Source organism: Numenius arquata, chromosome 2 (assembly GCF_964106895.1).
Source record: "Numenius arquata chromosome 2, bNumArq3.hap1.1, whole genome shotgun sequence".
NCBI classification, from domain to species: Eukaryota; Metazoa; Chordata; class Aves; order Charadriiformes; family Scolopacidae; genus Numenius; species Numenius arquata.
In genome coordinates this window covers 108,691,232-108,713,499 of record NC_133577.1, presented here as the reverse complement: position 1 = coordinate 108,713,499, position 22,268 = coordinate 108,691,232, and the positions used below count along the sequence as shown (strand labels likewise).

The window sequence follows — 22,268 nt, the reverse complement described above, 5'->3', positions numbered from 1 at the left end:
CAATTATGTGTTGCCATGCATTTTCTGGATAGTATAATTAAAGCAACCTTGAGCATGCATACAACTCCTAGTCCATAGTTTCACAGTATTTGCTTTGTGTTATGTATCTTCAAATGCAGAATTTGAATATTTTCATCTGTTCCTCCTGCTATATACAATGTCATGTTTTTTTGGGTGGTAGTTTGGACTGAGGAGTCTTGTTCTAGGGTCTGAGTCACATTCCCAATGTGCAACCTAAATGAGTTACATGACTGTAATATCTAGCTTCATCTTTTTCATGCCTGAGTAGCATTCCTTTGACCTGTCAGTGGTATTTTCCCCACTGTCTTTTTACTCATTAAAACGGGAAAAAAAAAAAAAAAAAACAAACACGCACACACACCCCATCCCACCCCCAAGTCCTCCAAACCCTTTAATGGATTTAAGTTGGTATTTTTTAATGCAAAGGACCACACCCAAATGCTGTACGTACGCTTCCTCTCATTTGCAAAAAGTTGTGCACAATTTACTTATTAAAATGAGACTCTTGATAGGATAAAACGATGACAAAGAAATCTCACTGAATATCATCTGCCATAAAATAGGCATAAAAATTAGTACAGGTGATTTTGTTAAGTGATTCCTGTAGATAAAGATAGCCTCTTGTCATGAGCATCTTTCTGGCCAAGCGTGAACATTTAACTGCCATGATAAATGACCTTAACAAATTCATCAGTGTCTTAAATGTGAACCCAACACTGTATGTTTTGAAATAATTATGAGGTTTTGTACACTAAAAGTTGTTTTAGTTGGCTAGTTAAAGGCAACTGCAGATGTGACTTCATTTTAATTCTTTTTGGTCTTAATATGTATTTTTAAAATAGTCATATTTGAATTAGAATGCAAATAGGGTATTAGTATATTTTATATTACGCACGAAATGTGTTCTCAGTGCTTTAATTTCGTTTTAAATGAACTTGCTTTAAAATGAGGTAGGTAGTTCATAAACAGAACTGCTGTAAAGTCAAGTAAGGAGTTGGTTTTGTACTTGGTTTTAGTGATGGCTCTGTAAATCATGGTGTTTACTGTAACGTAGATTATAATTTCTTCTCAGTCGAGGATACAAGGCGTGCTGGGGCTGCAGGCGTTCTGTGAGCACGGGAAACACGGTAACGTTTTCTGCCGTGACACCCCCACCCGCCCGGCGCCGGTAACGGGGGGCAATGCTGCCTCCCAAAGGAGCGCAGGGAAAGTGCAGCCCGGCTCGCACGGTCAGCTCCGCTGCTCCCTGCCGACATCCGTAACCCGCCGCCCTCCTTCAGGATTTGCCAATGCTAATTATGATGCATCTCTTTAGGGCAGTTCTAAGCGATATTAAAATGTATAAAATAATAAGAAAAGAAAAGGGATCTAATACAATGCATATATGGGAAGTTATATTTTTATAGTGATCACAAATCTTGGGAAAATGGAGTATTGCACTAAAACATGTAATTCAGTTGTCTTTTGCATTCATTTCAGCACACAAGTTTAGAAGACAAAAGCAGCTTGACTTCTGGGCTCTCCTCTCTCATGTTTAATATTTTATGTTTGTACATATAGTAAATACTTAGTTTTTTCATACAGAGTTTTTGAAAAGAAGAAATTCTTTAATTATAATAGACTTTGTTCTATTATACTGCTTATAATTTTCCTGCTTATAAACAAATTACTCTTAAAAAAAAAAAAAAACCCAACAAAAAAACCTCCAAAACCTTAGCTAAGAACTTCTAAACAAAACTTTCTCCAAAAGCATTTGTCATAATCATTAGATTAGTTTTATAATGTCCCTTAATAGGGATATTAAAAGTAGTTTTATAATGTCACTTGCATTTTTGGATATTCAACATAATAAAGTGAAATTTAACATCCAGAAAGAAAAGAAACGTGCAGAAGAGAATTCAGAATCAAGATACTACTCTATCAGCTTTTATGCATAATACATATGTGTATAAGTGTCATACTAAGACCTGGCCATTCCAGTCTTAGAGGAATACTTTCTCTGTTTCTACTGGTTAAAATTACTCTAAAGCAGCAGCTGAAGCTGAATACTTAACAGATTGGCTGCTGTAATATTAATGTTAATTTAAGTAAATTTAAAATAATCTATCATTTATATAGGGCTATTTAAAAGATACTCAGAGCAAATATAAATCCAGGTTATTGAATGTGTGTAGCTTGCCAGCTATCACCTGGATCTTAGGTTATACTTCTAAAAAAATATTTGGGTACTATTTAATTTGATTCAGAGGCCTTTAAACACGTTAAAGGGAATTTATGTAATGTTAGATTATCTATGTTTAAACATAAACATAGATGTTTATGTTTAGAACCTTGGGTTCGGTTTGGGGTTTGTTTTTTTGTTTTTTTGTTTTTTTAGGGGGGGGTGGTGGACACAGGTAATGGGAGTGGCATTTTGAAATAAAAGCAAAGTTATAAAGTTGTGTTCAATGTTCAGCACTCCATAATGTCTTTCTTAATAGGTACTTATATTAGTTAGCCTATTTGTGTAACTTGACAGAACTGTTGCAGAGAACATAAAATAATTCTAAGCAAAACAAGAAGCATATTCTCAATGTACCTGAGCAGAAAATCTAACAGTGTTAGCAACAGTGCCAAAATCATTGAATTTCTAAAACATGTTGCCTTTTGTCCTGGTGCTGAAAAAAATGTTATCTGTAATGTAGGAGCAAGATATGATAAAGAAATCTGGGTTAAACAGATGCACTTGTGTGTATACAGAAAAAGATAATATGCCGTGCGTGATGATGGACATGAGGTCAATTGCTGAGTGCAATCATACACGGACAAATCACAGCACGTCAGTCTCTGGAGGGCTGTGTTGTGAATACAGAAGACAAATTGTGCCCTCAGGAAACAAAAATACTGCCTTGTTTGATCTATATTCTTAAGTCTGCCTGAGAATCAAATTTTGTAAGAAGGCTTGTGCTGGTCCTGAATCAGCCTTTGCTGCCAGTAATGTTGTCAGATAAAGCAAAACAAACAGGTCACCCAGAGAGGTTTTGGAGTCTCCATCTTTGAAAATATTCAAAACCCAGCTGGAGACAGCCCTAAGAAACCTGCTGTAATTAACTCTGCTTTCGGCACAGGTGTTGGACTAGGCAGTCTCCAGAGGTCCCTGGCAACTTCAGCTACCCCATGATTCAGTGAAAACAGGGAAGGAGCTTTATGAGGCCTAGGATTTTCCAAGTTAATAGCTATCTTTGTGTTAGCAAATCTTTTTTTTTTTTTCTTTTAAGATTGGAAGTTTTCTGAGAATTTACAGTATTCATACAAAACAAGCAAGTGCTGAGAATGAAGATTTCTCACATATAGAATTCCATCTTCATGGTGGCACGTGTTATGGTCGAGGAATAGGAGTCTTACCAGAAAGTAACCCAGATGTTAAGGAACTAAAAACGTAAGTACTGTATTTTTTTTTTTTTTCTAGGTGATTCTGGAAAACTCTAGGCTAATGTAATAACTGTACAGTTTAGAATTGTAAATGCATGTCAGAACCAGAAACTCTGGAACAGAATATGTCTTTAGCACCACTAATAGTGGAGTATTTTGGGGGATAGGTATAAAAAGGCTAATTTTCCAAATTGAGAGTATCATAGGGATTAAGATTTCTAATTTATAGTGCTATAATAATAAGGCCTGGCCACATTAACATGCTTATTCTGTTTCATAGTGACATGTAATAACATAAAAGCTATAGTTAAGCAGATAAATTGAGCACATTTTAAGCATGTGCATATGTGTTACTTGGAAATGGCGAGACTTAAAAGATGTTCAAAATGTAGCATATAATATAAATGCTTTACTGAACTGTATTATATACATAAGGAAAGGCTAAGTAACCAAAGTCCGCATTCCTTTATCAGGAATTCTGTTTCCAGTAGTACAGATTTCTTTTGGCACTATACTGTGTTAAAACTTCCAGAAGTGAAAGAGTGGCTCATCTGCATCATTAATATACACTCCTGCAACTTCTGGCACAATTAAATTTTATGTTGCTGCTGGAAAATTTATGTCTGAACATTATACCTGTCTATTGATAAACAGTAGGTTTAATATAAATATATGTATAGTCATATATATATATGTGAAAGACTTCACTAGATTATAACATATTTGGCCATTTATTTTTAGATTCTTAGAATCTGTGGATCTGTCAGACAGTCAGAATATGGAAAGCATGTCTTCAGTGGAATTAGATGGCACTTTTAACAACGTTACAGGTAAGAGCAATTGAAAGCTGATTTGCTCTTTCTTCTAACGTGTATATATATGGTCAAGATAAGGTCATAGTTACTGCTTCTCTAGGTGTATAATGTTACTTCGACAAGCAAAGCTTTAGAGAATTCTTTTGGATTAGACTAGAAATTGACATTAACCTGTCCTTTTCTCTTACAGCAGAAGCCTTTCATACACATGGAAAAATACTTTCATAGGAGGTAGTGAATAAATTATTTAACACAGATGGTGTTCTTAATCATACTATATTAGATCATAAAGCAGAGTGACATAACGCCCTCCCTCTAAAGGGGGATTCCTAAGAGACAGACACTGAAAATGCTACTAAACAGCTGCTTGCTGAAGGGCCCTTCTGAAGCCATTTGAGGGAAAGTTGTGTCAGTGGCAAAGCCGCAAGGTGCAGCGCCATGGAAAAGAAGTGTCTTATAGATTAATGTGTTCTTTTAATACATTATTCCTTTCAGTATTATTCTTTTAATGGCATTTTTAAACCAGAATAAGAATAACTAAAGAATAGTAATAAGATATAATAATAGTAAGAATAAATACATAAGAATAACTAAAAGTGAATTAAACTCTAAAGCTAGTTGGACATAGTCTGCGTCTTTGCTTCTAGCTTTTAAAATCCTATGTTACTTAGCCGTTAGTAACATACTGTGACAGGATAAAAGGGTACAAAAGTTAAGAATAAATAAATACTTCTTGTCTAGACCAAAACACTGCAAATTTAGAAAGAATTTTGTGTGCTGTCTATGTGTAGTGGAGGTTGTTCAGAGGAGGGACCAGGCAGTCCATTTTTATTTTTTTTTCAGAATAATGTATTTGTGCTCCTGTCCAGAAAGATTACAGAGGGATGAATGTGAGCACTATCATTCACAGTATACATTTGAAAAGTATTCATTTTGATGAGCATTGCTATTTAATATATGCACTGATTTCTCCTCAAATATATTAACTCGATATCTGATGCTTGTCCCCTGCTTACTTTGCTTTTTCCTTTCGCTATACTGTCTTCATACATTATTAGTATTTCCATTTTCCTTTGTTTAGTTTTCTGTTTCATGTATCTGTCTGCCTATCTATTTATTTTTGTGCCCACATGATAAAGAAGAAAAGAAGGAAGGAAAATAATTAGGAAATTCTTCTTGATTTTAGATCTTGAATCACACTTAAAGAGATGTCAGCAGTTATCTGTTACAGGTAGGAAACATCTTGACCTCAAAGTGAATTTTATTTCTACTAAAGAGCAAAAGTATTTTTAAGACATCAGCTCAAAGGCTGAAATAATATCTTTTACTTATTATGGTAAGAGCTATTCTAAGAGTATGAATGTCACACTGGCTTTATTCCATTTTAAATAAATATGGCATATTTCTATATTCAATTTTTTTTTCTACATGTTCTGAAGTACACCATTAAGTACACTGTCCTCCCACAACCTGTTGTGATTTGTCTTAAAGGCTGTAGTAACATGTTGTACTGATTAAACTGAGGCTACAACTGGGGAGGGAACAGAAGGTGGGAATTAAGGAAAAAGCATACCTGCAATTGCCATTTTCCATATTCCAGATATTATGTGTTTAGTAGGTATGCATAGCTTTTTTTTTTTTTTTTTTGCATGTTTTATTTTGCAGTATTAACAGATCATCAGGATTTGAATAACACGGAACTGAAAACCATTCTGAACAGCACAGCTCCTCAACAGTATCGCATTAGAGCAAAGCTGAGAACTTACAAACCCCAGAAGCTCTATCAGTCTATTAAACTTCATTGTTCCAAATGCAACTCTTTGTAAGTGTTTCACACAATAGAAGTAATTAGGAATTGTTCTACATGTTTTGGGGTGCCTAGATTTTCAGTGCATTTTCATCCTCTTTTTTTGTGTTAAATGAGCTGAACGTAAATGTATTTCATATTTTGAACAAAGGTTTGAAACTCACTGAAAATAGGTAGGAAAATTTTAAATCATCAGATGAGTTCTATGTACAGAATCCTTTGAGTGGTTTCAAAACAATAATCTTTCTTTATTTTCAAATTTAGCAGTGCAGTTTTTCCCATACTGAAGTTGTTTTTAAGTACTTCTTGCTGTCTTGTTGTTTCAAAATAGGATATGCAAAAAGGTTTGATAGTCTCCAAGTGAATGAATAAAATATCGTTGACTAACGTGTACCTTCCAGAGAAGGCATTTTTTTGTGATCCAAAACTATCAGGGAAACACCATTCACCTTGGTTTGGTATTTTTGTCTTTTTTCTGACCTGAGTCAATTCTCTGACAGTTTTATCATTATTATTTCCTCTAATGCCATTTGTCATTGTATCAAATAATGCTCAATCAAATAATCATACGCCTTTTCTGCTGTATATTCATCATAAAATGAAAGTATTGAAATGGCCTATTTTTGATTAAAATACCAAGTGACATGCATCACAGTGGTATTCCTGATCATCTGAATCCTGTATCACTTTTTTTGCCTGACTTGGCCTACCATCGGTCCTAAGCAAATGGCTTTATTGTTACTGGTGTAAACTATTGCCTTCTGTAGGTGATGGTGCATTAGCATTCTCCTAGCCTTTTGAAATTTTTTGCACAATCAAGATTTATTAGACACAAACATCACTGGGACAAGAAAATGCCCCTGCTATCCTTCTCTTTCAGCTTTTGGATGCAAAGTAGCGCGCTTGCAGCATGAACAACATTGGTCCTTATCAGATGTTGTTCCAACATTCTCTTGGTTGCTAATGTAAGAGGAAGTGCTTCATCATCTTCACAGCATACGAAGACATGGTCTTTATTACCAAGTCTAAAAAGGAGATAATTGCCGACTATCTCTGCCACTTTTGTCGCTTTTTTGATAATGTGCCAACTCTGTATAGTAATAAGCAGATACAATTGATAGAATTGTGTTTGTTCCTTATGAACTTTATCCTTATCCCACAATTTTCCATGGCTACTACAGCCTTTTTATGTATTCTGGACTTGTTAGTGTCTTCATTTTTGTTCATTGGAGTTTTCTCCTGTTTCACATATTGCTGCTTTCTCTTTGCCACAGAATTAGGGCAGACTTTTAACTAGATAGGTTTGTGAGGCTTCAGTTAGTATATTTCCTACTACTGCCACCATCCTGCTGCAATGATGGGACTACTTGCAGTGCTTTTCCAGAAATTTAGCTTCTTTTTTGGGTGAGCTAAGTGGCCCAGGAGGGAAACATGATTTAGGGGAATCTTTGCCTCCTACATCTGCTGTGGCAGAAGAAGTTGTTTCATGTTTTAGCATATGTTGAAGGGCCTGACTGAACAAAGCTCAGTGCAAGTTTGATCCTTTAACACTTTATGCAGTAAGTTGCATATAACACTTTGGATATAATATCCCTATAGAGATGTATTTTTGGTTTTAGACTTCGACTGAAAGCTTCTGTCTAAGTAGCAAAATATGGATATACATGGATGTATATCCATATAAATGTATATCCATATATATATTCATGTATCCACATTACAGAAGTTTAAATCTTCATGTTTAGTTTAGTTCAAAACCACTTCATTCCTTTCCTACCTCTGTGGAAAATCTACAGGCAGCCTGTAGATGCTGGAAGAGTTTAATGGGTGTGTCTGGAAAGGTGACCTTATATGTTAGGTCTGTTGCTTATGCATTGAAAATAGTGATCCAGCAACACAGGTGGGAAGAGTTCATGTGAACAGCACTGTATTCATGAAATGAAAGTTCAGGTTTGGGAGGACCTCTTGTGTGCCAATATGACAGTCACAGCATAATATTGAACTTTGGCTTCATAGGCAGGAATTTTTCTTTCCACTGGTGAAAGCAGCTGCTTTTGGGTTTGAGAGTGAAACTGTCAGAATAATCTGCAGGAGTTGATGGTTTTTATTCTTCAACTCCACTCAGAATCTTGGTACCTGTTTTCTTTGAGTCTTAAGAAATAGTCCAAGCTTTTGCCTTTATTTTTTTTGTTGTCTTTTTTGTTACGGTTCATATTCCACCTGAAGCCAGCAGTCTGTTTTGCTTAGGAGAAAACATTCTAATACGTTTTTTTCTTTGTATGCCAGCCACTGGCTTTTTGCCTGTTGGTAATATTGGTAAAGTTTGAATGGCCTGCATTTCTTCTCTGTGGATGACAACCGGAAATGCACGAATGGTGCACTTCAGCAGGACGGGAAAGAAATGGTGTGGTGCAGAGTTGCAGATTTTCCCTTTACAGTACCTATGTGAAGCTATTCTGCTCCTGCTCTTTTTTTCTCCCCCTCAAAATATCCAAAATAAAATAAGTTAGAACATAAAACTTGAAATTATCTGAGTTTATACAGTTTTTTCACTCTACAGAAGTGGTATGCAGTTGTGTGGCCCTTTTAAGGCCCAAATGAAATAACATAAAGCTGATATATTTCTTTTTCCATGGATTTACTTATGTGTGGATGAAGCCACTAGGCTGCCTCTGCTTCTAAGTGAGATTAGATTACTTAATGTAATTATTAACGTAGAAATTATTTATCTTGTAATTTGCTATGCAATTCTAAATGTTTAAAGTGATGTAACACTCTCATGACTATTATTTTAATATTTATTTGGAGTACTGCCTTCTTTGTTCCTAGATTGCTTAAGGAGGAGCTGTTAGAATTTACTTATTCATTTTGGAAAATATTTTAGGCAAGAAGTTCCAGATGGAGGCGATTTTGACTTAATTTTACAAGGCGCTGCAGTTACTGCCCCAAACCCAGACCTACACAATACATCCTGGTATAATTCTGTAATGTGGACCACACAAGACCAGAAACAAAGGAAAATAGCTATCCATTTTGTAAAGCATGATGAAATGCTTCAGCAGCCTGAAGATACTTTGCTTATGGTAGAAGGTAAGATAAATTGCAAATATACCACTTACGACACAGTGTCCATTCTGAGTATCTACAAAGTTAAGATATGTTGAAATTGTATTCAGTGTAAGTAGTGATGATCACAAAGGCATCTTCAAAGATAAGAAAAACTGAACTGGAACTTTGCTACCGTTGTGCAAACAGGAAAAAGTCATCTGTCAAAGTCTTGTAAGGTGCTTCTGTCTATTTTGAAACTATACCGGTAAGTTTATTGTTGATTCTGCTAAAATTAGTATCTGAATATGTTTTCTTCTAGCTGTGCTTACTGATTTTTCAGTTCTCATTTGAAAACTCACTGAGTCTTCTAAAAAGACCTTTTTTTAGTCTCGATGTGGAAAAGTTTTGGAACGCTTCCGATAATGCAAGCCTACAATTAACTTTGTCAGCCTCTGGATGTCAGTGTTGTTTCAGATTAATAAAGCTTCTCACAGCGTGAGGTTTTTTTATTTGGTTTTTATCAGATTTTCTCAGGCAAGAGAAATAGTCACTGAACTTTAAACAAAGCAATTTAGCAAGAATACTAATAAGGAATGCTTTTAATGGAATAAAATAATGAATAATTGCATATAGTACCATTCTGAGTTTTAAACAAAGTCTTCAATTTTGCTCAAGTAGTGGTGTGAATAAGCAAATGTAACTCAGGTGGTCCTTTGTGTAAGGCCAATAACAAAACCCCTTCTGTTTTCTGCTTTGTTTTATATTCAAGTAGTTATGGTAGCAGCTTTATTTCTGACCTATTCCAAATTGGATGTTTGGGGTTTTTTTGCAATCTAACCTTATCTTTGTGAAAACAAAAGGAAAAAGAATATTTCTACTTTATTTTCCTAAAATAACTGAATGATATAACTAGGAAAATCTTTTTCAGATATTCAAGTGCCAGCAGCTAAGTATAACCATATGTGGATATATGTGCTCCATGTTGGAGCACAAGGAAAGGTGTAATCATTGTTTTAGCACTTTGTTCCCAGAACTTCAGTAATGAACCTTGACAAATCTACATGCTATTCTCATTTTTAAGTTTTTGGAGGTGGAGCTTTTGAAGTCTCCCTAGAAATCCTCCCAGCACTTTTCCAGATATAGACCACCCTCAAAGGCTAAACACATTATGGCATTTATTAGACAGACACGATTTAGATTCTACTCACTTGTTAAACACAAGCAATTTTCTCTTCTCCAACACAGTACTCTATTCTTCCCCATAATCATTAAGCTGAAGCAAGGACTTCTTTCTGAGTGTTTAGCATCTGTTGGGCTGGAATTGAGGAAATAGTTGGACAGAATTTTACGTGACCTCGGAGTAAGGGGAATCCATAACCATTGCTACACAGATTAGTTGAACTGAAGAGTGAAATGTTGCAGTTAGGTTAATGCCCCTTGCATATTCTCATCATTTCTACATGAAATTACTGTGGTTCAAATCATTGTTAACTGTTGGTAATTCTGTGTTTTATGCCAGTCTCTTAGAATCCAGAATACATTTGCTTGATGTAACTTAGTACTGCAGCAAAGTTGCATGGATAATTTTGTCAGTTTTCCATAGCGAGTCTCAATTTTTATTGAAGGTCCTGAAATCAACATCTAATCAGCCAATAAATGCAAGTTGTTCTATTCTTGATTACAGTTTAAAAAACATGTTTTTCTGTTTTTAACAGGTGGGACACTAAAAGAAGTCTGGAAGCTTACAAAAAGATTTAAATGTGTTATTCCTGTGAGATCCACAGAAGATCATCTTGAATTATTAGATCTTTCGGCTCCTTTTCTTTTACAAGGGAACATAAAATATTATGGGTAGGTTAAAAGCATTTGTTGATATTTTAGTAGTTGCAGTAATAGTTAGAGATCACTATCTTCAGGACGTTGCTTTGAAATTGTAAGCTGTTGTGGTTTGGATTTTTTTTTACAGATAATTAAATAGAGACCCAGAAAATAATCTCAAGCTGTCAATCCACATCTCATTTTCTTTCATTCCTAGTGTTGGGAAAGCTTTGGTTTTGAAAGACATACAGGATTTTGGACAGCCTTTCCTCACCATTTGCCATTTATTGAGATCCACCACACTTCCAAGTGGCTTACCTATTTGTAGATATCAGTCACTGTAGGGGCAGCTTCAACAGGTTTCTGAATTCCCCAGTCCAGAGCTATGGAACACAGTACATAGATGTTCTATGTGTGATATGTGCTGTGCCACGCAATACCGTGTTCCTGCTCAATGAGAGCAGCAGTATGTTCTCCCAGTACTGCACAGCAGCGTGCAGTTACCAAGCTCAGAAATACCAGTCTACTTCCTGCAAGCTATGGAGTCCTCCCTCTGAGCAGTCCTAATAAGTTCAAGCAGAGCGCTGTGCTGCACTGCTTCAGTCCTGTAACCAGCAAAAAAATTTCTGTGCAGAAATGTTGCGTTTCACATGAACCCTAAAGCTTCCTCTAAGGGTCCAATACAATGAATGCAGATAATTATTTCTCTTCATTATATATTGTTTTGCCCTTTCCAGATACGGTTGTCCACAGCTTTTTTAAATAAAGGCAATACATGGGTATTCTTACTCAAGAGTGGATCTTCACCAATACAAAGTATTTCCCTTTGCACTTTCATAATCTATATAGTTACCCAGCAACACACAACTCTCCTTCAGACATAGTTCTCTGTTTAAATGGCCGTATTGTAAAAGCCAACGCTCTGTAACATGCTCCATGGTTGTTTATAGATATTTAGGAAGGAACCTCACAAGGATGTTGACGTTTCAGAGCTTTTTTGTCAGTAGCATATACTTAGCAAAGTCTAAAAAAGATTCTGTAGAGTAGAATGAAAAGCAAAATTATTTTTGCTATAGGAATGAGCTTGAATCTCTGTATAAATATTTATATGTGTGTGCATATGCATGTATATTCATATATATATATATATAAATAAACACGCATACACTTGCATATAAAGCCAAAATTCACAGCTAAGTTACTTTATTGGAGTCTGGGTATTTTTTTAAAGGAAAGAGATAACTTCATTGAGCTTGGCGTTATGTCACTCGAGCAGAACTAATGCTATTGATTTTTATGACATTTTGCATGTTATTCTAAAATATATAGTTTTGCACTCCTACTGAGTAAAGAAATCACATTTTTTTTTTTTTTCTGTGCAGAAAACTTCTAGTATAAATAAAACAGTGGTTAGTCTCAGTATCTTGTTTTAGGTGCAAGCAGTGTTCAACTCCAAAGCCTATCAAAAGTCTAAGTTCCATTGCAGCAGAGCAGCGACCATCGTGGGAACCATCTGAAATAGCACAAGGTCAGCTGGCGTGATATTGTCCTGAAGTAGTTTTGTGCCTTGATTCTGAAGTGTTTATATGAAATAGTTTCATTTCTGGGATGCAGTTTTCTACAGAAAGTGTGTAATTTATGGTTATGCTGGAGTATAAAGCTGTAAAATTTATTCACCTTTTACCAATTGAAATAGCATATTTACTTTTGAAACCCTTAGAGCATGAATTAAAGGATTTTATATCTTGAATAGTTTCTTCTGCCACAGGTGTCACTACTAACACCTGTCATAGTACCGATGTGATGAATTTTTGGTTGCAGATGTCATCTTTAAACTGTGTACACACTTGTAGTCCTAAAAGTTAGTCTTGCTTTTCCTTTTGAAGCTACAGTTTTCCTGACCTGAGCTGAAGAGAGTCTTATTTAATGACTAGTACAAGTTAGACTTTTATCTTCTGCAAGCTTTATCAATAAACCATATTTTGGAAAGTCTGAAACAAATAATATTCAAATGAAAGGAATTATACCGTAACATATAATATGTTCCATGCTTTGTGTTTTCCTTGTGTTATTTTATGTAGTCAACACATGCTAGAGGTAAAATAGAGCTTAAAACTTCACAACACATTAAGGAAAACGAATATTTTCATGTTTATGAATCCATGTTCTAATATATTAACTTGGAATAGCTAGCAGTATCTAAGCTTGGTAAAGACTTCACAAAAGAAAATAACTATTTGGGCAATACAGTGGTTCTCTTAAATAATCTGTCATGATTATTTTTTATTAAATAAATGTAAAGTGATATATAACTGGCAGTGTTACAGCACCTGAGAGTGACATTTAATTCTCAAAATGAAAACAATATTCATTAAATGCTTTCTGGCATTTAAATTATTTTATTTATATTATTCTTTTATCATCTGTATTTTCAGACTAAGTGGTAAGCTGCAAGTGTATCAGATCAGTTGAACATAAAATGACTAGCCAGTTTAAGTAAATGTACCCAGAAAAGACTGATGCAGAGTTGCAGTAACTTTGCATATTAAAGATATTTTGTTTGTGGTATAACTATACTGCTGCCAGTGAGATAATGACTGTAGTCATTTACTTATGCTGGAATATTTTCAGACTTGCCAGCGAAGTTTTTCTGAATAAGACTTTGCCCGGTTGCTTTTACTACATCATAGGAAACAAATTGTTTTCTTCAGAAGATACGTTTTCAGGTGGAATGCTATCTTATTTTCACTGAATTAAGAGCAAGTCTCCTTTAATTTTCCATGGATAAAATCCATGGAATAAAAATGAAATCCAGTGATAAAATCCTACCAGGGGAGGATCTATCTAAGATCCAAGCAAATGCTATCATTTCTTTTACTAGAATAAGTACTTAAAAATCTCTATTCATTTTTATAGACTTATCTATTAAAGTGTTTCTAGGCAAATTGCAATCCACTTTCAAAATATGAACCACATTTTGCTATTCAGAGCCTCTATTTTTTTGGCCTGCCAATTTATACTTTTAATTACAGTGTTCAAAATCGGTTACTATTAAAGGAGGCATATCGCCAGCGTCAGTTGTTATAGTTTGTCTTGCATAGTCACTTTAAGAAACAGATCAGTATTTTTTTCTTCAGTTTTAGGTATTGAGCCACTCCAGTATGTATTTGTTATGAGGTTTACACTGGTTGATGGAACAGGAGCTCTAAATGCATACATTTTTGATTATGTAAGTAATTCAAGGAAAAGTAGACTATACAGGTTATGTGGGTTTGGATTTTACTTGTTTTTAAAATAGCAAATGTATGTACAGAAATATTCTATGTTGCCTGCAGTGTTTTGCAGGGACAGTTACAAGTGCTGTAATGTTATTAATACTGTCCATCAATGAGGATGCACAGAATGTAATTTTTAGTAATTTTTCAATAAAATATGAGAGTATAGAATATCAAAGACAAAACAGAAACTTGTAGATAGATTATTTGGTATTTCCACAGACTTTTATACATTTCCATGCTTGAATTTCTTTTATTGGCCATGTTAAATTATGCAGCCTGAATGCTGTGTGAATGACGGGAGTGTTTCAGGATTTATCCAGGTAACTTCTGGATTAGCTCAAAATCTCGTTACCTCTTTTTTTAACTCTCAGTGGAATCTATCCATTTGGTAATTCTTGATTTTTGTTTCATATGACCATGAGGTAGAAGAGGCCTTCCTTCCCCCTTGTACCTTAGCAGGACTTAGCAATAGCTATACACAGGTATTTGTCTTTGGTTCCAGAAGCAGTTTCTTCAACTACTTTGCTAACCTTAGAATTAACCTATCTTCAATTTTCTCTGAAGCAAGTTAAGACCATTCCTGCTACCTGAGACACTGAGGAACAGATGGGTTTCCTGTCACTACACACTGTATAATGATTTTACCTCATGAATGCTAAAAAATATACCATTAATTCTATCTTCTTCCATATAAAAGTTGTTTTCATATTAGAGGGATTCTTTTTCTTCAGTATCAGAGTTCTTTCCCAGGTGGCCCAGATCTTCCTTGAAGTTTGTCAAAAATTAATTCTAATTCTTTACTCCAGTATACTTGCAGTTCCCCCAGCTTGGGTTTGTCTGTAAGCATAGTGGGCCTATTTGCTATCCCTTAAACATGTCACTGTTGAAAATTCTCAAAATTTACCAGATTTAGGACAATCCCCTGCAGAATCCACTTTGGCCATACCCCATTTTGACAGTAAACTAATGATTACTCTTCACGATTTTTTTTATTTCTTTTTACTCTAATTGATAAACTTTATTATTAGATTAGCAGTTTGATGCACAAGGATAGTTTGAGTTACAATTTTTTGTGATGCTGAAGGAGGATTTCTGACTGACAAGAGCTGGTCGTTGCTTTCTACATCTCCAATTTAGGGTCGAAGATTTTTTTGTTTTGTTTTTTACACACATGCACACATCCATTTTAGTTATTACCCTACCCTTGCTCTCAAGGCAAGTGCAGGGCAGCCAAGGGATCAGGGCCAGCCAGCATGGGTTTATGAAAGGGAGGTCCTGCCTGACCAACTCGATCTCTTTCTATGACCGTGTGACCCGCTTTCTCGATGAGGGGAAGGCTGTGGATGTTGTCTACCTGGACTTTGGTAAGGCCTTCGACACCGTCCTTCACGGCATTCTCCTGGAGAAACTGGAGAATCATGGCATAGACGAGTGTACCCTCCGCTGGATAGAAAACTGGCTGGATGGCCGTGCCCAGTGAGTTGTGATTAATGGGGTGAAATCCAGTTGGCGGCCGGTCACCAGTGGTGTCCCTCAGGGCTCAGTTTTGGGGCCAGTCTTGTTCAATATCTTCATTGATGATCTAGACAAGGGGATTGAATGCACCCTCAGTAAGTTTGCGGATGACACCAAGCTAGGTGGGAGTGTTGATCTGCTTGAGGGTCGGAAGGCTTTACAGAGGGATCTGGACAGGTTGGATCAATGGGCCAAGGCCAATGGGATGAGGTTTAATAAGGCCAAGTGCCGGGTCCTGCATTTTGGTCACAACAACCCCAAGCAACGCTACAGGCTTGGGGCTGAGTGGCTGGAAAGCTGCCCGGCAGAAAAGGACCTGGGAGTGTTAGTGGACAGCCAGCTTAACATGAGCCAGCAGTGTGCCCAGGTGGCCAAGAAGGCCAATAGCATCCTGGCTTGTATCAGGAATAGCGTGGCCAGCAGGAGCGGGGAAGTGATCGTGCCTCTGTACTCGGCACTGGTGAGGCCTCACCTCGAGTGCTGTGTTCAGTTCTGGGCCCCTCACTACAGGAAGGACATTGAGCTGCTGGAGCGTGTCCAGAGGAGAGCCACCAAGCTGGTGAGGGGTCTGGAGAACAAGTCCTATGAGGAGAGGCTGAGGGAACCAGGCATGTTTAGTTTGGAGAAGAGGAGGCTGAGGGGAGACCTCATTGACCCTACAACTATCTGAAGGGAAACTGTAGAGAGGCGGGGGTTGGCCTCTTCTCCCAAGGGAATAATGACAGGACCAGAGGAAATGGTATGAAGCTGTGGCAAGGGAGGTTTAGATTAGATATTAGGAAGAATTACTTTACTGAGAGAGTGGTCAAGCACTGGAACAGCCTGCCCAGGGAGGTGGTGGAGTCACCATCCCTGGAGGTATTTAAGAAACGTGTAGACGTGGCTCTTCAGGGCATGCTCTAGTGCCCGGGATTGTTGGTTTGTGGTAGGGTGTTGTGTGTGAGGTTGTGGGTGTGGGGTTTTGTTGGTGGGTGCTTTTTTTTTGTTTGTTTGTTTGCTTGTTTGTTTGTTTTTGTGTGTTGTGGTTTTTTTTGTTTGGTTTTTTTTTAATGTGGTTGGACTCGATGATCTCAAAGGTCCCTTCCAACCACTAAGATTCTGTGATTTTGAGATGGTACAACAATGATTTTGAAAAGGGAAAATAATAAAAAAGTGAGAAGAACTGGGTAAAAAAGAGAATTATAATCTAAAATACATCAGTACTTTATTTTATAAGCACATTTGTGTGTTTTCTTATTCCAGCAATTCATAGCTGGGAATATTGGGATCTGGAGTAATCTGTCTACTCACATGGAAAATAGTCAGTGTAGTAGCACTTCAGAGTTGTAACTTTGTCCAAAATGGGACAGAGAAACAATTCAGTGGGATTTCCCCCCCACCCCCCAGCAATACTATTTAATATATCTGCATGTTTTCCACCATTGTACTAAATAACTTTGACTGGACTTCAAAGGGAATACTCTTTCTTGATAATTTTTAAGACTGTAAGCAAAAATAATATTGGGAAAAAATTGTGTGTTTTCTTAAAATACACAGTGTATTAGGAGCAAAGGAGGTCAAAGACAGCAGTCCCTGTTTTAGCTGGTCATCTTTTCCTTATACTGTCCTTTTCCCTTTTTATATCAAGAAACTAAACTGCAGAAAGGAAGATGGGGGAAAAGATTTTAAACCATCTCTTGATGCAGAATTCAAAAAATCTCTACTTCAGGGTAGCTCAGATTCTTATCAGGTACTGTTCAGTACTACAGCTTAGCTGCAGGAAAATAAGCACAATTTCTACTCAAGTGCCAGCTGCTGGCATTCCTGCTGGTGGTACTTCAAAGACAAGGCAATAGCTTCCAAGCCCAAACTCGGGTCCTTCAGCACCACCTGAGAAGGAACTGGGCTGCTTTGAAGTGCAACTTTACACTAGCTTCCAGTCGCACTTCTGTGGGAACGCTCTCAGTTCTTTTCTTTCTTCTCCTCTTTATAGGAAAAGTAATAGAAGGAAAAAGAATGAAAAGTTTTATAGTCAGAAGAAGAATTGGAAGAGTGAGAGGAAAAAGTAGTTATCTGTGTCAGTTTTGCTGCCAGATTATCTGCTAACTTCTGATGACTTCCATTAAACATGTCATACAAAAATTATACAAAAGCAGATTATTCTGTTTTTGTATCTTTTAACAAAAGGAGAAATTGCCATCAAAAACCTTAGCTCACTTTCAGAAGGTATAAGACAATGAACCTTTAGAGATACAAAATCAGGTAACAAACTTGGAAAGAGTAAAATGGGAGGTTTGTCAGTCATGTTTACTGTACATGGTTTAAAAATACACAGAAGTGGTTTATTTAACATTTCAGTGTTATCATCTTAATTTTACACCTCAATTCAGAAATGTATCTCATAGTTTAAGCCTTTCTCTGTAGTTTCTAACACTATTGAAAAATGCAACTCAAACTAAGGGAGTTCCACTTGTATGAGCACAGATTATAGTGCCCCCTTGGTTTCGAGTGACTTTGTTCCTCTCGAAATGTTCTGCTCACTGCAGTGAAGGACTGTTGGGAAGGACTGACTGTCCTCTCTGGCCATAACATAATGGAGGTTTATAAAGAGTGTCTGCCAGTTATAAATACAGACCTACATGTGTGCTTTCTGGGTGGCTGTAGTCCCTGAATATTCAGGGGTACCAAAATACAGGCTATTAATTTCTTTTTTTTTTTAATGTTTGTTTTTTTTCTGGATCTGAACAGTTTTAGAAATAACATTGTTCTTCTGTTGTGTTACCTATCTGAATAATTTTAAGTTCCTTAAATGATAAAAGAGCATGCAGTCAGGGCTCTGGCTAATGATTTCTTATCCCTCTTTCATCACCTCATACTTTTCTGTTCTCTTCCAGGAAAAGTTTTTTCAAATTCCTGCCTCTGAAATCTTAACTAATAATTTTCTTCAGGAGAAGATGCAGATGACCATGAATACGCTCTGTCCTCCAGGAAGAAAATTAGGTCAGCTTGCCATTATTTTAAAAGGGGGATGGGAAGAGAATGAGTCTTTCAGTCTGCTGTTGCAAATGTAAAGTTTTAGAATTCAACTTCTGCACAGGCGAAACTCAAAACAGGGAAATGCAGGAGTCTATAAGAAGAGTTCCAATTAATTTGTTTTGATATGTTTCTTTATAGTAGAACTCCCTTTTGAGAAAGAAAACTAATGGTTCAGTAAATTCTTATGTAGCATGCAGTGATGTGTGAACACAGTCATGTCTGTGCGGGCGGTAACATGTCATTTGTTTTTGATTTTAAATTTTAATTTCTATTTTAATTTTCTTCCTATTAACTATTGTATACATTTAGATATCCTAGTTAAGATCCTGCTTAAGTTACACTTTTGTCCTATGAAAGTTAGAAATGTGTATTAAACAATAATTTGGATTTTGTTTGTAGATGACTTGCCATGGCTGGAATGCTTCATCAAGTCCTATAATGTCAGAGATGCGATGAAACATCAAGTTTATTACCAAATTTTTGACACTACAGTTGCTGAAGATGTTGTATAAGAAATAATCCAGTAAGAATCCAATTTTGAGGGATTTTGGAATCAGAGACTGTATAAAAAAATCTTTGTTCCTTTCTCAGGAATTCAACCTGTATGTATGAAGTCTGAGTTTGTATATTAATGTGAATGGTAATTATGTTTTAATGTGCTTACTACTTTCCTGGCATACAGCCTTGTGACCTGAGTGGAAGTGGAGGTGCTAAGCTTTTCACTGGAGGCTGCTTGGCTCGGGCTGATGGTAGCAATCTAGTATCCATCTGTCCTTCAAGAAGGCAAAAAGTTACTCTAAACTGCTGAGTTTTACTTAGAAATATAGTCGGAATGATGCTACTTTGTTCATTTCTGTATTAAAATAAACAATGTCAACAGAGATAGGGAAAAGGAGCTCTACAGTAAACTTTCAGACTACATTGTGCAAGCACGTGTTGCTGTTCTCAGTAAGCCAGCTTGACAGAAAGATGGTCCATTTTTAGAGATTTCTTTGATTTTGCACTGATGTGTACGTGTAGACAGAACTCTTCCTGTTATTCATACTAAGGTAACTGCTATGTGTGCCACTTACTATAGATTTTGGTGGAGTTATGAATGTCACTGTGTAATAATTATCACTAAAATTACAAGTCAAGCCATGAAATTAAGGTAGAGTGTAAAATTGTAAAATTAATATTGACATTCGCTACATCGTAATGATTTTTAATGCGGCCCTACTGGGTACCAAAGTTTATTAGCTGGGTCTATGTTTTCAAAGGCTTTCACATATCTGGCTAAATTTACTGTCAGATTACACTGCCCAGATCTGCCTTTTCTGTCTTACATAATCAGATTGTATGGCTGAATTTAGAGATATGGAACCGATTTAGTGATATCCTGGCTTGAAAATACTGCTGGACTAGAAAAATTACTCCATGGTTTTACTTTGCATTCAGAAATCCATGGGACAAATCCAGGACATGTTTCTCCAAGCATAATTAATGCAAAAATTCCTGTCAAATCCAATGCTTTCCATCAGAGTGAAATTACTTAATATTTACAACAGCTGTTTTTTAAGGGAGTTCAGAAGCAAGATGGAATACTTGTAAGTAGATTATTATTTTGATAGTAGGTGGCATTTTATTTTTTTCATTTTTCAGGGCTGTTTAAGTAGATTTTGCAATTTGTCATTTAAAATTTCATCTAAATTTCTTCTGGTAATTTTCTGTTACTATAAAAAATTTTGCTGGCTTTATATGTCATAAACCAGGAAATTATGTTCTTTATTGATTGGTGTATAGGGAGAACCAATATTAAAAGTAGTTTGTGGATATTTCCTTTAAACAGTAGGAAAAAAAACAACTTTGGAATTGAATGAGCAGTTTACCAAGCAGCAGTACTGGTTTGTGAAAGCTTGCCTGAATCAGTGAATAAACACGTAAGCGAAAAATAGTTATAACAAGTTATTAAATGGATATTATAAAATTTTAGACACTGGCCATGCCCAAATTATTTCAGAATTTAGGGGTGAAATTGAAGATAAACTTTTTTGCTTTTCTTGTATATAGTGTATGAAAACATTGGAATGAAATGGTTTTATTTTTAGATTCTAGTTAACAGCTCTTGATTGAAATTTATTTTTTCTAAATAAGTCTTTGTAAAGTAATAAATAAGAATATGTTTTGATTTCAGTGAATTTCAGTGTAAACTAAATCAGTTCCACCACATCCCTCGTCTGAGATCCCTGCCAGAAAACTCTGCATATACATCACTTGATTTTTTTATTTTTGAATATTGTATTAAAATGTTTAATAAAGATTTTTTTCAAATATTGAGGTTTTCTTGTACTTGACTTAGTTCCTTGTTCATAAGACTGTGAAAACTTGGTCATCAGTAGCCTTCATCCAAGAAAATGCTCCAAATGAATGTTTGTATAGTTTGATTGAAAGGTATATGATTAATTCTCTTTCTAAATATGTCACAGGAATAATTTTAATTAGTAATGAAAAATTATATATTTGACAATACTAAATACCACTGTATAGAAAGGAATTAGTGCACAGACAGTTGAAAATGTTTGTGTCTCATTGGTAGCCTTGACATGGAGCAGTGGAAGTGGCTGAGATGGGACTCCGACCTTTAATTAGTCATCCTGGTCAACGCTGAGGCTGTGAATAGCTGACTGATGGATGGAAATACAGAGATTGCTGTGTCCTGAACTTACAGCACTGATGGACTCCACTTTCTGAAAGCTGAGCACCTCAGGGAGCAATGACTTTTAGCCATTACCAGCAACCTCCTTAAATAGAAACAAAAGCCATGTTTCCCTTGGTCAGTTTCTTAACCAGGTATGTGAGTCAAGTTTCTAACACATTAATAAAAGGTCAAATGTCTATTTTAATAGTTTACAAAAATTAGTGAATTACATCATAACGTGTTTGAAGACACTCCAGAAGTTGAACCAATAGTAGACCAGTGTAACACTGGTACACTCTGAACCAGTAAAAATGCCTGGTGTCTTGTCGTCTTCATCCACGCACTCCCAGCACACAGGGTAACTACATCAAAGCATCAGCATCTTATTAGAAATATGGGCTAAATGGCAAATACTCATGGAATGTGAAGTGTATAGCACACAGCAACATCACCACAGGTAAGGGCAAAGGATATCTGATTGTAAAAGAGGAGCTGTGAGGGGAAAATAAAAAAAGCTGTAAAAGAACAATAAAGGAACATGAGCCCATCCTTTCCAGTTACACAGGTGGGTGCATAAAAATGATAAAATTGTAATGAAAATAAAATTAATGAGCATTTTTAGAAAGAAAAACGACCAACAGAAAACAAAATAAGTGAGGAATAATATTTTCAAGAGTGCCTGTGTGATTGAGCTCCTTGAAGTCCTTGTTCTAAGGGGTTTTAAACAGGATTGGAAGTCTCTGTAACGTCAATTGAATGTTAGCTCTCGCGTGCCTCACACTCTCTTGAAACTCCAATTGGAAAGAGAATGTAAATAAATAATGCAAATTGCAGAAACATGGAGGCATTCCTGGTACATGACC

At 36.1% G+C, this 22,268-nt stretch overlaps 1 protein-coding gene across 3 annotated transcripts in view; it reads left to right on the top strand.

Moving 5' to 3' along the window:
- POT1 (protection of telomeres 1) overlaps window positions 1–21,043 on the top strand; it is a 72,793-nt gene extending 51,750 nt beyond the window's left edge. The window contains exons 8-17 of one of the 3 annotated variants that reach the window (XM_074168459.1): window positions 3,279–3,439; window positions 4,174–4,262; window positions 5,434–5,478; window positions 5,913–6,069; window positions 8,939–9,144; window positions 10,818–10,953; window positions 12,354–12,448; window positions 14,058–14,149; window positions 18,587–18,692; window positions 19,128–21,043. In XM_074168459.1, coding sequence (XP_074024560.1) covers window positions 3,279–3,439; window positions 4,174–4,262; window positions 5,434–5,478; window positions 5,913–6,069; window positions 8,939–9,144; window positions 10,818–10,953; window positions 12,354–12,448; window positions 14,058–14,149; window positions 18,587–18,692; window positions 19,128–19,240 — 1,200 coding nt within the window. In that variant the 3' untranslated portion in view covers window positions 19,241–21,043. The remainder of the gene's footprint in view (window positions 1–3,278; window positions 3,440–4,173; window positions 4,263–5,433; window positions 5,479–5,912; window positions 6,070–8,938; window positions 9,145–10,817; window positions 10,954–12,353; window positions 12,449–14,057; window positions 14,150–18,586; window positions 18,693–19,127) is intronic. The other 2 variants (XM_074168456.1, XM_074168458.1) reach the window with 2 other exon arrangements.
- Window positions 21,044–22,268: the final 1,225 nt, after the last annotated feature.